We start from the raw sequence: 13173 nt of genomic DNA, 5'->3' as shown, positions 1-13173 counted from the left end.
GGGGCAGGGCAGGGCAGGGGCTTGCTCTCTCTTGTCATTCTTTCCTGTTGCCCCTTTCATGGGTATGCTCCCCCTCACCCGTCCCGGCCACTGTTTCCCTTGAACATGGCCCAGGAGCTGCCCTTATTTCAGCCTGAGGACAAACCTATGCTCGGTGCCTGCCCTGAAATGAAGGCCTCTGCTGCCCATTTTACACTTTTCTCAAGGAAGCTCCACCCAGCCAGCAGTCACTGATGATTTATCCCATCTAGATGCAGCAGCGCAGGAATGGATGGTAGTGGCTGCCCGTCTTTTCCTCTTGGCCTCCACTGCTACTGCTCAGTATGGTGACTATAGAGAAGAGGAGCAGTGAAGATCCCAATCCTCTTAGGTGTGACAGGAACATGCATTTATTGAATGTGAGGGTAATTGAAGTCAGCCATTATTACAGTATTTCCTCAGCTGGAGGCCTCCCTGGTCTTGTTTTCCGCCCCAAGGTCGCCCTGAGAGTTCTGGACTGGGGTATAACAGCATATTTCTGGCACTACATTAGTTTTGGGGCCCAGCATTGCCACCCATTGGCCTGCTGTGGCAGAGTCCTGCCCTTTTTAGGTTTCTGTGGTCTGCGTGGCACTACGGCCTCTTTGAGCTGCACCATCCTCCTGTGCGCCCTTCCTATGAAGCGTCTATCCAGAGGTGGCCGCCTCCCCCTGGTTCCACCAGGCTTCCGTCATGTCCGCTATATGGAAGTTCTCCTTTCAATCCAAATCCCCCATCTTGGCCTGAGGTTAGCAAAGCTAACATGATGGATGATGGGTGTTGTAGGCCAAAACATCTGAAGTGCCACAATTTGCCCACCCTGCCCTAAGGTCACAGAAACAGCAGCCAGTCCTGATCAGTTTGGAAAATACTATCAGTACGGAGACTGTGGGGTGTTAAGGAGTGGAGGGCTGAAGCCGGGGGTGGGGAGCAGGGGCAGCGGGAGGAATGGGGAAACCTCGGAATGGGGAAACCACCGGAGCTTTGTTGGTTGGCAGGTGTGTTCCCTGGTATAGCCCTTGGACTGGCTACCCTGTTTCACAGTGTGATGGCCTAATCCCACCACGTCCACCAACTGAGAAACAGGAAACATTTTTGCCTTCAATCTGAACCGCCCGTTTCGAGCTCCTGTCAGCTTTTCTCCCAGGATTAAAAGCTGCTCTGCCACCGTTTTTATTACACACCTGCAGTCTGGTTCATGAATGCAAAACAGTGAGGGGGACCACACAGTCCGTAGCACAACCACATTGCCAAATAGCAGCCCTGCAAAGCTGAGAGTGTGGGCATAGGAGGGGAAGGAAATAAAGGCCTCAGCAGCATCTAAAGGGCCACAGAAAAGCAGACCATGCATGTCTACTCTGAAGTAATAGGGAGAAGCAGCACAGTACAAAAATTGAGTTTATGCCTGATGGGGATGGGGAGGAAAGTAGGGTGACCATATGAAAAGGAGGACAGGGCTCCTGTATCTTTAACCATTGTATTGAAAAGGGAATTTCAGCAGGTGTCATTTGTATATATGGAGAACCTGGGGGAATTTCCTCTTCATCACAACAGTTAAAGCTGCAGTGCCCTGCCCTCTTTTAAATCTGGTCACTCTAGTATAGCTCCTGTACCTTTAACTGTTGTGATGAAGAGGGAATTTCACCAGGTTCTCCATATATACAAATGACAGCTGCTGAAATTCCCTTTTCTATGCAACTGTTAAAGATACAGGAGCCCTGTCCTCCTTTTCATATGGTCACCCTAGAGGAAAGAGGCCAGCAGCACGTGGCAAAATATGATAGCAGCAGCACTGCGACTCCCTGCCCAGGAAGCAGATACTCATACATGCGGCACTCAGTGCGATACGCCGGATTACACGCCCAAGCAGGCTTTCTATCTACTTCCCTGTAAGCTCTATTGGGGCTCAATGAAATTACTTTTGAATAGATGTACATGGAGGCACGGAGGGTGCGCAGGCTGTTCTCGATGGGGCTGGACTCCCTCCCCCCGCCCAACAGGAGCAGGTTTGTTGCTCAGGGTTTCTTCCGGAGCGGTCTTTGTCACTTGAGGCTCAAGTGACCTCAGTACTACGGAGTGCCTCCAAGGACGCCCCTATCTGGACAAGGATAACCTGGCTTCAGTTGTTAATGTGCTGGTAGCCTCCAAGTCAGATTACTACAATGCACTGGTAATGTGGGGCTGCCTTTGAAGACAGTTTAGAAACCGCAACTGCTGCATCCAGAAGGACTGAGTACATAACATTGATTCCAGACCACTTGCACTAGCTGCCTGTTTGTTTCTGAGCTCAATTCGAGGTGCTGGTTCTGACCTATAAATCCTTAGCTGGGCAGGCTTGCAACAGTGAGAAATCATCATTGAGATAGGAGTGGGGTAGATTTCAAAAAGTGGTGTTCCGGCTGGACATCAGGAAAAACTTCCTGGCTGTTAGAGCAGTACGACAATGAAACCAGTTATCTAGGGAGGTTGTGGGCTCTCCCACACTGGAGGCATTCCAGAGGCAGCTGAACAACCATCTGTCAGGGAAGCTTTAGGGTGGATTCCTGTATTGAGCAGGGGGTTGGACTTGATGGCTGTTTAGGCCCCTTCCAACTCTGTTTTTCTATGAGTCTATGTAGGCAAAAGAGCAAGGATAAGCAAGAGCACTCTGTGTAATGCTGAAGGGGTGGGGTGCAGTTAGAATCCCTGAGTTTTGGTATTATGATGATGCGTCTCAATTAAAACAATTACTAGTGATAATTAGAAACAAAAAGGCAATTTCTGTGGCTGTCAGTGGTGTTCCTACCTCAGTCCCTGACTATAAAAGCTCTTCTGTTTTTACCATTCAGTTTGACTACATTAAGAAACATTCAAAATCCCTTTTTAAAGACTACAATGAGTGTACAGAGAAAAACTGACACCTCTTTTTAGATTACCTCAATTTATTAATCCAGATCAATATAATCAATTTCAGGGATGGGAAATCAAGGACTTGCAAAAGTTCAAAGATTTCTTTACTAAGGACAAGCTGATACCAGATGACAAATGATTGGAAAGCTGGGATTGGAACAGGCCAATCCAGTAGTGGCAGAGATGGCAAGTAAAGTGGACTTCAAAGAAATTATACATCAGACTGGGACAGATAGACACACTAACACTGGTTTTAAAAACCTGCATTCAGGCAACAGTTTATAAAGGAATAATTTCTAATTGAAATGTGTGGATAAACAGCTGAGTCTATCTTGGAGCATACAGGAGTTCAATAAGATTCAAATCTACCATGGCAGCAATTAACGTGTTCACAAGTAGCATCTTATACCACTCAACACGTTAATGAGAGCTTTGTGTTGGGGAAAATGGATGCAAATATTTACAGAATTTGTATATCACTCTATATAAACAGATTCAGGAGTGGTGAATGTAAGAATTAGAACAATAAAAAACACAAAAATTAAAACATTATACTAAAAACACACAGAATGCCAACAAAAGTCAAGGAATGCTTCCTTTTCAGGAGGCACTTGCCTGAACCTCCAGGTGCAGGGAGTTCCACAGAAAGGGGGCCACTACGCTGAAGGCTCTTCTCTGGGTGGACTCCAATTGGGCCATAGGTTGATGTGGAACCACCAGGGGCATGACCTCAGTGACCAGACAGGTTGATAGGAGAGAAGGCACACTTTCAGGTATCCTGGTCCCAAAGTTGTTTAGGGCTTTGTACACTATTACAAGAAGCTTAAACTTGGCCTGGTAGTAAATAGGAAGCCAGTGCAGTTGCATGCTTAAAAGGGGCAGCTCCCGGCAACAGCTAAGCTGCTGCGTCCTACACTAGCTCCAGCTTCTGGAGCAGCCTTAAGGGCAGCCCCACATAGAGTGTATTGCAGCCTCGATGGCCTTATAGGTCCCTTCCAACTCTACTATTCTCTGATTCAATGAATCAAGTCTTGAGTTTACCAATGCCTGGACCACTGTGGCCAAGCTATCCCACATGGGTTAGGGCTGCCCCCTAGTGGAATGATTACAAGTATTTGGCATATCACACATAGCCAAGCAAATAATCGCTCCAGACACACAATTAGCTATGTTGCTTTATTTCCAGACAATCAAATCAAATACTACATATAGGAATAATAGCTGCCATTGCTTTCAGCAGCAAAAATGGGGATAGCAAGGAAAACATTGTCAGCATATAGTGTAAATGGTTGGATTAGTCCAGTATTTGGCAAATAGTTCTGGCTGACAAATTTACTCTCTCTATCTCGGTGGCAAAACTCCTGGTGAGTTTTGGTTGAAATGAACACACAAAAGCCGGGAGACAATTTTTCCAACCCATAATGCCAGTCCTCTTTCAACCTGCAACACACCTTGGGCAAAAGGTGTGATCACATGCGTGGCAAGTGATAATGGGCCTTAGCGCATTGGGATGCACCGGGGACTGCAGCCAAGCAGTCCTCCTTGCGGGGGAAACAGGACCGGCTAATTCCCAGGTTAAGGAAAAAGCAGTAGCAACAACCCTCACCCTCATATATAAAGGACTGTGAGGGAGGAAAGGAAGGTGAGGTGGGGGAGAAGAGAGACTCTTTAGATCTGTGTGTGTTTTTAACGGAGCCTTTGCTTCAAAGCAGGTGAAAATGCACCCTCATTTTTAAAGATAAAGAGATCCAAATTGGCACAGTGGAAGGTCTTAAGGAGTGCTTTCAGTACACCAAATTTTAATCAGATTGTTTCATCTGTTGATTATATATGATTTTTTTAAAATTTCCTCCCTTAAACCCTTACAGTTTATAGTTTTCCACTGCAAAGGTCCATAGGCCCTTAAGAGCATTATTCAAAGCAATACAAGGCTGGTCAGTTTCACCCAAAATGTCTTGTCAGTTTCAAGCAAAGTCCTTTGTCTGCTTCTGAATCTCTCTCTGTGTGTGTCCTGCTAACTTTTGTTGTGCTGGGCGCTGGTTTCCCTCTCTCTATCCAGTGTGGCATCCCAAGTTCCTCTTTGCCAACCAGCACTCAAGTTGTTACCCCCTTCACTGCTGACAGTGGCACAGGAGGGTGGGGTGGGTGGGTGGAGCAAATGAGATATGGGGTGGAGTCTATGGCTGCCAAGCTGTTAACCCCTGTACTGCTGGCTTTCCCTCAGCTATTTTCCCTCAGGCATGAGGGGGCAACCTGGCTTGGCATGCATAATATCTCACAGGATTGAGCACACAAGCTGTTGACAACAGTCCCGTGAGCATCCCAGTTACTTGCCACACGTGTGCTGGTCCCTTTGCCTGAGGGGTTTGAAAGGGGACTGGTGTTACAGTTGGAAAAATGATTTCCCAGATTTTGTTCAGTTCCACCGTAACTCACTAATTGCTGTAGGTTTTGCCACTGATATCACAGGTTTTGTTAAGAAGTGTGTGGAGACTCTGGTGTTTATCAGCACTGCTGTTGTAAAGGAAGATTTCCCCACATTTAGAGCATGGGGATACACCAGCCCACCTCCACAAACAATGTGCTTGCCCAGAAGAACCCCATAATCACAATAGATTCCCCCTCCAAGGCACAGTTCATGCTGGGTGTGGGTGCCTGCGGGATCACCTTCTCCTGCACACTCAGGTCCTCTGGGAAGAATTTACTTCAGTCAGCAAAAACTAGATTGACAAGTGTTACCCAGAGGACCGTCTCTTCTGCTACTCCCAGACTGTGGAATGGCCTGCTGGAGGAGACTCGTCAACTGAACAGTCTATTAGCATTTAAGAAAGCAATTAAGATTTATCTCTTCCGGCAGGCCTATCTGGTGGAATTTTAGGATGTTTTTAGGATAACAATATATATATTATGTTCCCTGCCTCAATCAGAATGGAGAGGTGGGTAAGAAATAAATTATTATTATTATTATTATCATCATCATCATCATCATCATCATCATCATCATCATCATCATCATTATCTCTTGCCTGGGTTGGAGGTCTGCAGGTGGGGGCACTGGGTTGGGCAGGAGAGCCCATGCCTTGGTCTGCTGGGTGGGGGCTTGTGTCTCATGCTGGGGCAGGCAGTTGGAGGGGGTCGGACCTAGGTCTCTGCAGTGGAGAGCTGGTGGGGTGGAAAGGGGGAGTCAGCGGAGGTGGACCAAAGGCACCTATTTTGCGGTACACAAGACTTTTGCTACACAGTTCAACCCACCAACCAGCCCTCCCAGACATTTCTCTAGAATAGCAACACAGAGAATGCAGTTTGTGGCCACTTATTGAAAGCAACTAGGGGAAGAGATCTATTTTGCAAACAGTCAAACTAAGGCAGCAGGCAGCAACTGCAAGAGAATGAGTGAGTTTGGGTTACACAATCACAGCATACTAAGTTCACAGAACCAACAGAAAGCAGGGTGGTGGTTGTTTTTTAAGTGGCTTTAAAAAACACCCCAACTTATCCAGAGTATGTCACAACATAGAGACTGGGTTCAGACAACATGATAAGTAATGGTGGTTCAAATAGTTAACAGTTGGTTATTTAACCCATCTTGTAGTGTGCTGGGAGTTTGTTAACCAACAGTTGGTTATATGGCTGAAATAACCAATGCTGTGCAGAGATGGATATTTGAACACCATTACTTATTGTGTTTTGTGGAAGGCACCATTGGTTATTTCGTCAGCCACAGAGTTGCAAGGCAAGAGTGGTGAAAGCAGCGGCTGCTGCTCTAGTCCAAAACAGGATAGATTTTTGGAAGCAATGGCTGATGGGATACTAGCAGGAGGACTGAGGGAGGGAGAGAGGGTGGGGGATGAGTGAATGCAGGTATCAGAACGCAGTTTCTTTGGACATTTTGTTGCTTATTGCATCCCTGCCATGGAGTTATGTGTGACTGGTGAGTTTGGTTGACATCACTCGTTCAGAAGTGGCCGTTCCGGCCGTCCCATTCTGTTCCGGATATTGTTTTGGGAGTTCTGGGGTTAAAAGTGATATACTATTGCAATGGTTTTAGTCCTAAAATATTGTTCCCCAGTGTTGCTAACACATGCCACTGCTTTTGGTATGGTTTTTTTTAATATAAAGGGGTCGTTCCAGCCTGTTCCGTTCCATTCCAGCTTTTACACCATTCCCTGAGGTCCAGGGCTCCTGCCAGGAGGAGAGGAGAGGTGGGTGGACATGAGAGAGAAGAGAGGGGCATCCATATTTAGGGACCTCTGTCCCCTGAGAGAGGATGAGCTCCCTTCCTAAAGGCTCTTCAACTTTTCAGTCTGCTTCTAGTTAAGAGGTTTGTGTTGCTGCAAGTTGTTTTTAATGGCTGTGCCTGCGTCCAGGTTTTAGAACTTATGGGATGGCTGACCTGAAATTATTCATATTGCTCCTTGTGTTATTTTAAATGTTTGTTATGAAATTAATTTAGTGTATTTGTATGCCACTCTGGAATGTAATTTTTTAAAAAAATATATTTTGAGGCACTCAGAAATATCTTAAATAAAACAAATGTTAGAAAAATGTGATTGCCTGGACATGGTCTCCTGGCTTGCTAGTAGAACATGCTCTCCCCAGCCCCTGTGAATCTGTGGTGGTTATCCCAATAAAGGTTTTGCTCTTTGCTTTTTCTGAGGAAGAAAGGGGAAGTTCCAGCTTGCTGGAGTCCCTGCCCAGCCCTGCCCTTTGGGGGTGGGACGTCTAGCAGGCACCGGCTTGACTAGCTCCCAGTTCTGCCACTGCTTGCACGGCTGCTGCCACCGTCCATGCGGAGACCTAGCTCCCCTTTTTTTGTGCTTGGCTTCCACACGTATGTCCGGCTGGCTCCATGGGGCTGGAGCTCTACCTGGATCTCCTCTCTCAGCCCTGTCGGGCTGTCTATATCTTTGCCAAGAAGAACAACATCCCCTTTGTGTTCAAAGATGTGGAGCTGTTCAAAGGTGAGGAGAAGCAAACTCCTTTCCCTTGTATATTCTGGTGGGCAATGCTGGTTGGCTGTGGGCACCAAACTCACATAGTTCCTGGTCCTCTCCAGAGACAAGTAAAATCTCCTTAAATATCAAGATTTCCCTCATAACACCTTTTAGAACCTGTGCTCAGGGTGGCTAGAGGAACCCACGCTGGAAGCCTTTGTTTATGCAGTTGCCTCTCTGTTGCCAGATTCCATCCTGGGGACGAAGGTGCCAGGTGCAAATAACCCAGGGGGGTCGACACCGGCAGGTAAGAGCAGATGCTCTGGATGATGCATTTACGGGACACAGAAGAATTAGAGTGGTCCACAGGGCAGAACCAATCATGCAAGCAAGCAGCAGGCAAGGCAGCTGCCGGGGGGGGGGGGCGGGGGGCACAATTCAACGGGTTGTAAGCAGCAGCAACAGCAGGAGCACATGAGTCCCTACTTTCCCGCTGCTTCCATGCCTGCTCTGACTATGGCAGTGAGGCCCCATCATCATCTGTGGTACTATGAGATGGAGTCTACTCTCCTTCTGCTTGGAGATGCTTTGCTAGCCCAGGCCACCATGGGTGACAAAAACATGAGCAGTTTCTGGTGGACCAATGGGTGGTGGAGAGTTAGATATGGATCTGGTTCAGCACTCCCCATTCATCTTTGGCCTCCCTGTGTGGCTTTGGGCAATTTGTACAGTGGCCTACTTTACAAGGTGGTTGTGAGACTGCAGGAGGGAAGCGAAGCGGTCCTCTCCCTCAGTTGACAGAGGGTGGACATGAGAATGGGCAACTCCTCCATCATTATGTTCTCTTTCAGACTGTAAAAGGGATTTTTGTTTTTGCTGTGTTTGTCTGTTGGGTTTTTGCTCAGACTGTAAATTCTCACCATAATTGATTTCTAGAAGAGCTCTTGACCAATTTATCTAGCTGTCTGTGATTGCCACAATAGTTCAGGTAGTCATAATGATAGGATACTCATGTCACTTCCTTTGAAAACAGAACAAAAAAGTAGACAGTGGTGGACCTACTGTGAAGACAGAGCAGGTCCACAAAATGGGGCAGAAATCAGAAAATGCTGTGAGTTGTAGGACCCACCCAAAGTGGCATAGAGGATAAAACAGAAAATACAAAACAGCAACATTCTATAAAAGTAGGAATTACAAATAAAACCAGGAGCACAAAAATACAATTATGAGAACAATTATTTGAAATTGGCTGCACATTCCTTTGATCCGTTCCTATATTTAGAATTTCTGGATTATTATGGTTTCAGTGACCAGAGAAGCAATACCGGGAACACTGAGGGAAAGGGAAAGGGCAAATGGTTTGGAGAAACCCAGGCCAGAATCCCCCACCCCACCCCACCCCCCATTTGAATCAGTGAAAATTTGGGTTTATATTTAATGAGGAGCAATCCCGTTGTCGTATAGACGGGAGCCTTGACATACCCAGCCTGCCTTAGGAGAAACTACCATGGTTATGGTTTTACATAACTTTGGCTGCAAAGCATAATTCTGGCAGCAAACTCAAGGGGTGCGTGCCAACCTCTGGTTATGCCCACACACCCTGTTGAATGCCTGGAACAGCAAGGGAACACACCTTTCCCACAGGCAGCAGCTGCTGGGATTAACCTGGAACCGCCAACACCCCTCCTGCAAAAGTGCTTCCTCTGGGCTCCAGGTACCTCTGCCCCTCCTCAAGGGACGAGGTGTGGCCAGCAGCTGCACTCAGCTGGATCACGCCTCCAAGACCTGGTTGGTTTTTGTAGACTTGACACCTGCACTGCGTGCTTGATTTTCCATGTGCAGCGTCAGCGCGACCTGAAAGAGTCCAAAGAGCAGCAGAGGCTGTGGGCAACCTCTGCTGTCACCCGGCCCCTGCGTGAACGGGGTGGGTGGGGGCTCTTTTGCACCTGGGATAGAGCAGGAGCTGCATTGCCTCACTACGCCATGAGATAAGGGAGCACACTGTGGCCTTGTACTTTGCCTTTGGGGCCATTCCCCTTTGGAAAGACAGCTCAAGCTTCACATTTAGCGCAGTGCAATTTAGCACTAACACAGGGTTGGGCCAAATGAGATTGTTCCTTTTGGATAGGTTTTGCCTGGCATGTGGAGAGGCCCCGGCTCCGTCTGTGGCTACAAACCACAACAGCCGTGATCATATCCATGTCCTCACTGTCCAATCTCCTGAGGGCGGGAGTTCATAGCTCACACAGGATGCTCTGTCTTTCCAATCACCCACAGTGGGTAGGGGGCGGGGGAAGTCGCACGAGTGACTAAATCCACATTTGATCCATATCTAACCTGGCATAGCAATTCTGATTTCTTAGGCCATCCTGCATTTATAAAAATGTGATTTGTCTGGCTGATTTCAGTTGCAGAATCCAGGTTTCCTGTTTGTATCACTGTCTCCAGATGCCCCCAACTGGGTCTGATACATGGACTTTTGCACAGCACTTGCAAACCCTTTGTCCAGGTTTCCCTCTGAGAAAAAATGTCCCAGAAGGGGGAGTGGACAAGCTCCAACATGCCAATAGGCTCTGAGAGATGGGGCTGCTGGAGGAGGTGGGGGGTCTCCACTTTCCACCCTCCCACCAGCTCTTCTTGTGGACTGAACTGCCTCTCTCCCCATCTTGGCTTGGCTTTAGGACCACAGCTCAAGGTGAACATGGTGAAGAAGGTTCCAATCTTGAGGGATGAGGCCTTCATTTTGGCAGAAGGGTAAGGAGAGGCTATCAGGCATGATTTCGTTTCCTAATTTTTACCTGAATTTTACATCATGAGTGCATCAGATGGCCAGCTGCTGCTGGGCAGAGGTCACAGCCCCAAGGAGCAACAGGAGATTTGGGGCCTGGGGATTCAGCACACTACAGCTGGAAAGCAGCTCCACACCCCTTTGGTGGGTCGCGAGAGATGGGGATGTCATGCTATGATGGAGCCACTACCAGGAAGAGTTCCCTGTACCTTCGCAGTATAGGAATCATCCAGAGGGGGGATCAAGAAGGTGATCTGTGTACCTCCAATAGGGCAGTCAGGGTCTTGGGCACCTGGGACTCCAAAGAAGCTGTGGTCAAACCAACTACAGGCAGTCTGGCTGAGCCAGCTGACCAGTTTTATTTGACAACTCCTTTGGTGCAGAAACTAAGGTCTGTACTTTTCCCTCTATCCTCCTTGGCCCTTTGTCTTCTTCTCTGAATGCCTGGACAGCAATGCAATCCTTCTGTATCTGAGCCGCAAGTACAACACCCCAGACCACTGGTACCCGTCAGACCTACAGAAACAAGCAAAGGTGGATGAATATCTCTCATGGCACCAGAGCAACATCCGGGCCAATGCTCCCAAGACCATGTGGATCAAGGTGAGGGATTTGAGCGGGTCTGTAGAGCCTTTTGGGGAGCCGGCTCCTCTGCTTGGCCCAGAACCATACATGATGGTTCTGGAAGAGCTGAGGTCCATACTGTGCTCTGCTTCTGTGTCCCTCTGGCGCAACCCCCCTGGCAAAACTAGCTTGGCTCCCTTCAGGTCACCAGTAGTGGATGGTGCACACTCTGGAATTATCTCTGGCTCTTCGCTCTCATATTACCAGCTGCCTTGCCTGGGACCCAAAGAGCCAAGGACCTTTGGTGACCACCGCAGAGAAGCCTGCCATTATAATCAGCTCCCAAGGCCTTGGAAGGCAGCTACAAGCAGTCCACTCACCCTCTTCCCTCCCCTGAGAGCTTGAGCAATCTGTAATCCATTCCTGACACTCTTTAGCAGCATGAGACCCCCAACCACCGCACACAGATAAGAGACTCTATGTCCAAAGACTGTCTTTCTTACACAGGTGCTCATCCCTCTCTTCACGGGCCAACCACTTCCTCCCGAGAAACTGCAGGAGGTCATGGAAGGCCTGGCCACTTCTTTGAAGCATCTTGAGGAGACGTTCCTTCAGGACAAACCCTTCCTGGTGGGCAATGAAGTCTCACTTGCAGACCTGGTGGCCATTGTGGAGCTCATGCAGGTGAGGTCTGAGGCTGGCTGGCTCTCCGGAAGGGCCAGTCCACAAGTTGGCCTTTCTTGCTTCAAGCCCCAGCTGATAGCAAGTGGTGGTGGGGGGTTATGGGTGCTGACCCCTGGTTATGGGTGCTGGCTTTGGCTACATTCAGGTTGTATAAGATGATCAAGCAACCAGATCAGACCAGAACGAGCCACAAGCAGAGACCAGCCGAGGGCTCTCAAGGACGCTAGTGGGTGAGACAAGCTGCCTTCATTCTGATCAGATGCTTGTTTTGTGGGGTCTAAATGATAAAGTTAATTTTTTCAGATTAGCTTCTGGGAAATTGCCCCTCTTGGCAGGCTTTACTTTCCTATGCCATAAGCTCTGATGGGATCAATGCGGGTCTGGCCCCTTTTGGGAGAACTGAGGTGTGGCTGCTGTAGGGACACAGAGCGCGGCAGATGCCATGACAGTGATTAGGGGAGAGTAGCAAAGGCACATGGCTCCATCAGGTCTCAGAGCCTTCCTTATAGTGGATTTCAGTGTTGCTGAGTGACCTCCTTTTTCTGCAGCCAGTTGGTGTTGGATGTGACATCTTTAAGGACAGACCCAAGCTAGCAGAGTGGTGCAGCAGAGTGGAGGAAGCTATTGGGAAGGATCTCTTCCAACAAGCACATGAGTTGATACTGAATATCAAACAACTGAGCACGATCCCAATCGATCCACAGTTGAAAGCACAGCTGGGCCCAGTACTGTTGAAGATGCTGAAATAAACGAATAAAAGTGCTTCCAAGGAAAGGGCACCTCTGCGTTGTTATGTCTCCTCATCCCCACAAAGATCAGGGATATTCACAGGACCTCCAGGCAGGTGCCCACCAATGCAGGCTCTTCATAGGACCCAAAGAGCATGATGCCCCCGGTGTGGCATTGTACCTGGAGGCAAGAGGCTTCCCTGGGCCCACCTACACAACAAAGTGAACAGGGTCAACACTGAGGGCCTCAAACAAAGTGGGAAGGGTCCTTGGCACAGCTTTCTGCACTTCTACGGCCGGCGCTGGCTGAGCACATAAACCCAGGGCAGGCGAGATCAACAGGGGAGCCCTTCAGTGGGTGCAATGGCAGGGATGCAACCATGGAGATAGGGTCTGTAGGGCAGCGTGGGCCCATGGAAGCTGCCTGCAAAGCTGCCCTTGTGTGGCAGCTTCCAGCCACTGCTCCAAGTAGGACTTGAGGGCCAAAGGCATAGTGGATGTAGAGGAGGGCTGGATTTTCCCCACGGCCTGGAGCTTCAGCACCCCTGCCCTGGCTGATGGCTGTCTT

General features: G+C 48.5%; 1 protein-coding gene across 1 annotated transcript; it reads left to right on the top strand.

Annotated features, from left to right (window-relative positions):
* The first annotated feature begins 7648 nt into the window (after positions 1 to 7648).
* On the top strand, positions 7649 to 12651 carry LOC134410646 (glutathione S-transferase theta-1-like). The gene is made up of 6 exons (XM_063144036.1): positions 7649 to 7868; positions 8089 to 8148; positions 10523 to 10595; positions 11082 to 11232; positions 11701 to 11877; positions 12426 to 12651. Exons 1-6 carry the CDS (start codon positions 7757 to 7759, stop codon positions 12624 to 12626), a joined length of 774 nt encoding a protein of 257 aa, XP_063000106.1. The 5' UTR covers positions 7649 to 7756; the 3' UTR covers positions 12627 to 12651.
* The last annotated feature ends 522 nt before the right edge of the window (positions 12652 to 13173 follow it).

This window comes from Elgaria multicarinata, chromosome 18 (assembly GCF_023053635.1).
Source record: "Elgaria multicarinata webbii isolate HBS135686 ecotype San Diego chromosome 18, rElgMul1.1.pri, whole genome shotgun sequence".
In the NCBI taxonomy this organism is placed as follows: Eukaryota; Metazoa; Chordata; class Lepidosauria; order Squamata; family Anguidae; genus Elgaria; species Elgaria multicarinata.
This window is presented reverse-complemented; position numbering and strand designations above follow the sequence as displayed.

Coding starts and splice junctions, on each gene's coding strand:
- LOC134410646 (XM_063144036.1), top strand. CDS start 7,757: ATGGGGCTGGAGCTCTACCTGGATCTCCTCTCTCAGCCCTGTCGGGCT. Junction 7,869..8,088: donor AGATGTGGAGCTGTTCAAAG/GTGAGGAGAAGC, acceptor CTCTGTTGCCAG/ATTCCATCCTGGGGACGAAG. Junction 11,878..12,425: donor CCATTGTGGAGCTCATGCAG/GTGAGGTCTGAG, acceptor CTTTTTCTGCAG/CCAGTTGGTGTTGGATGTGA.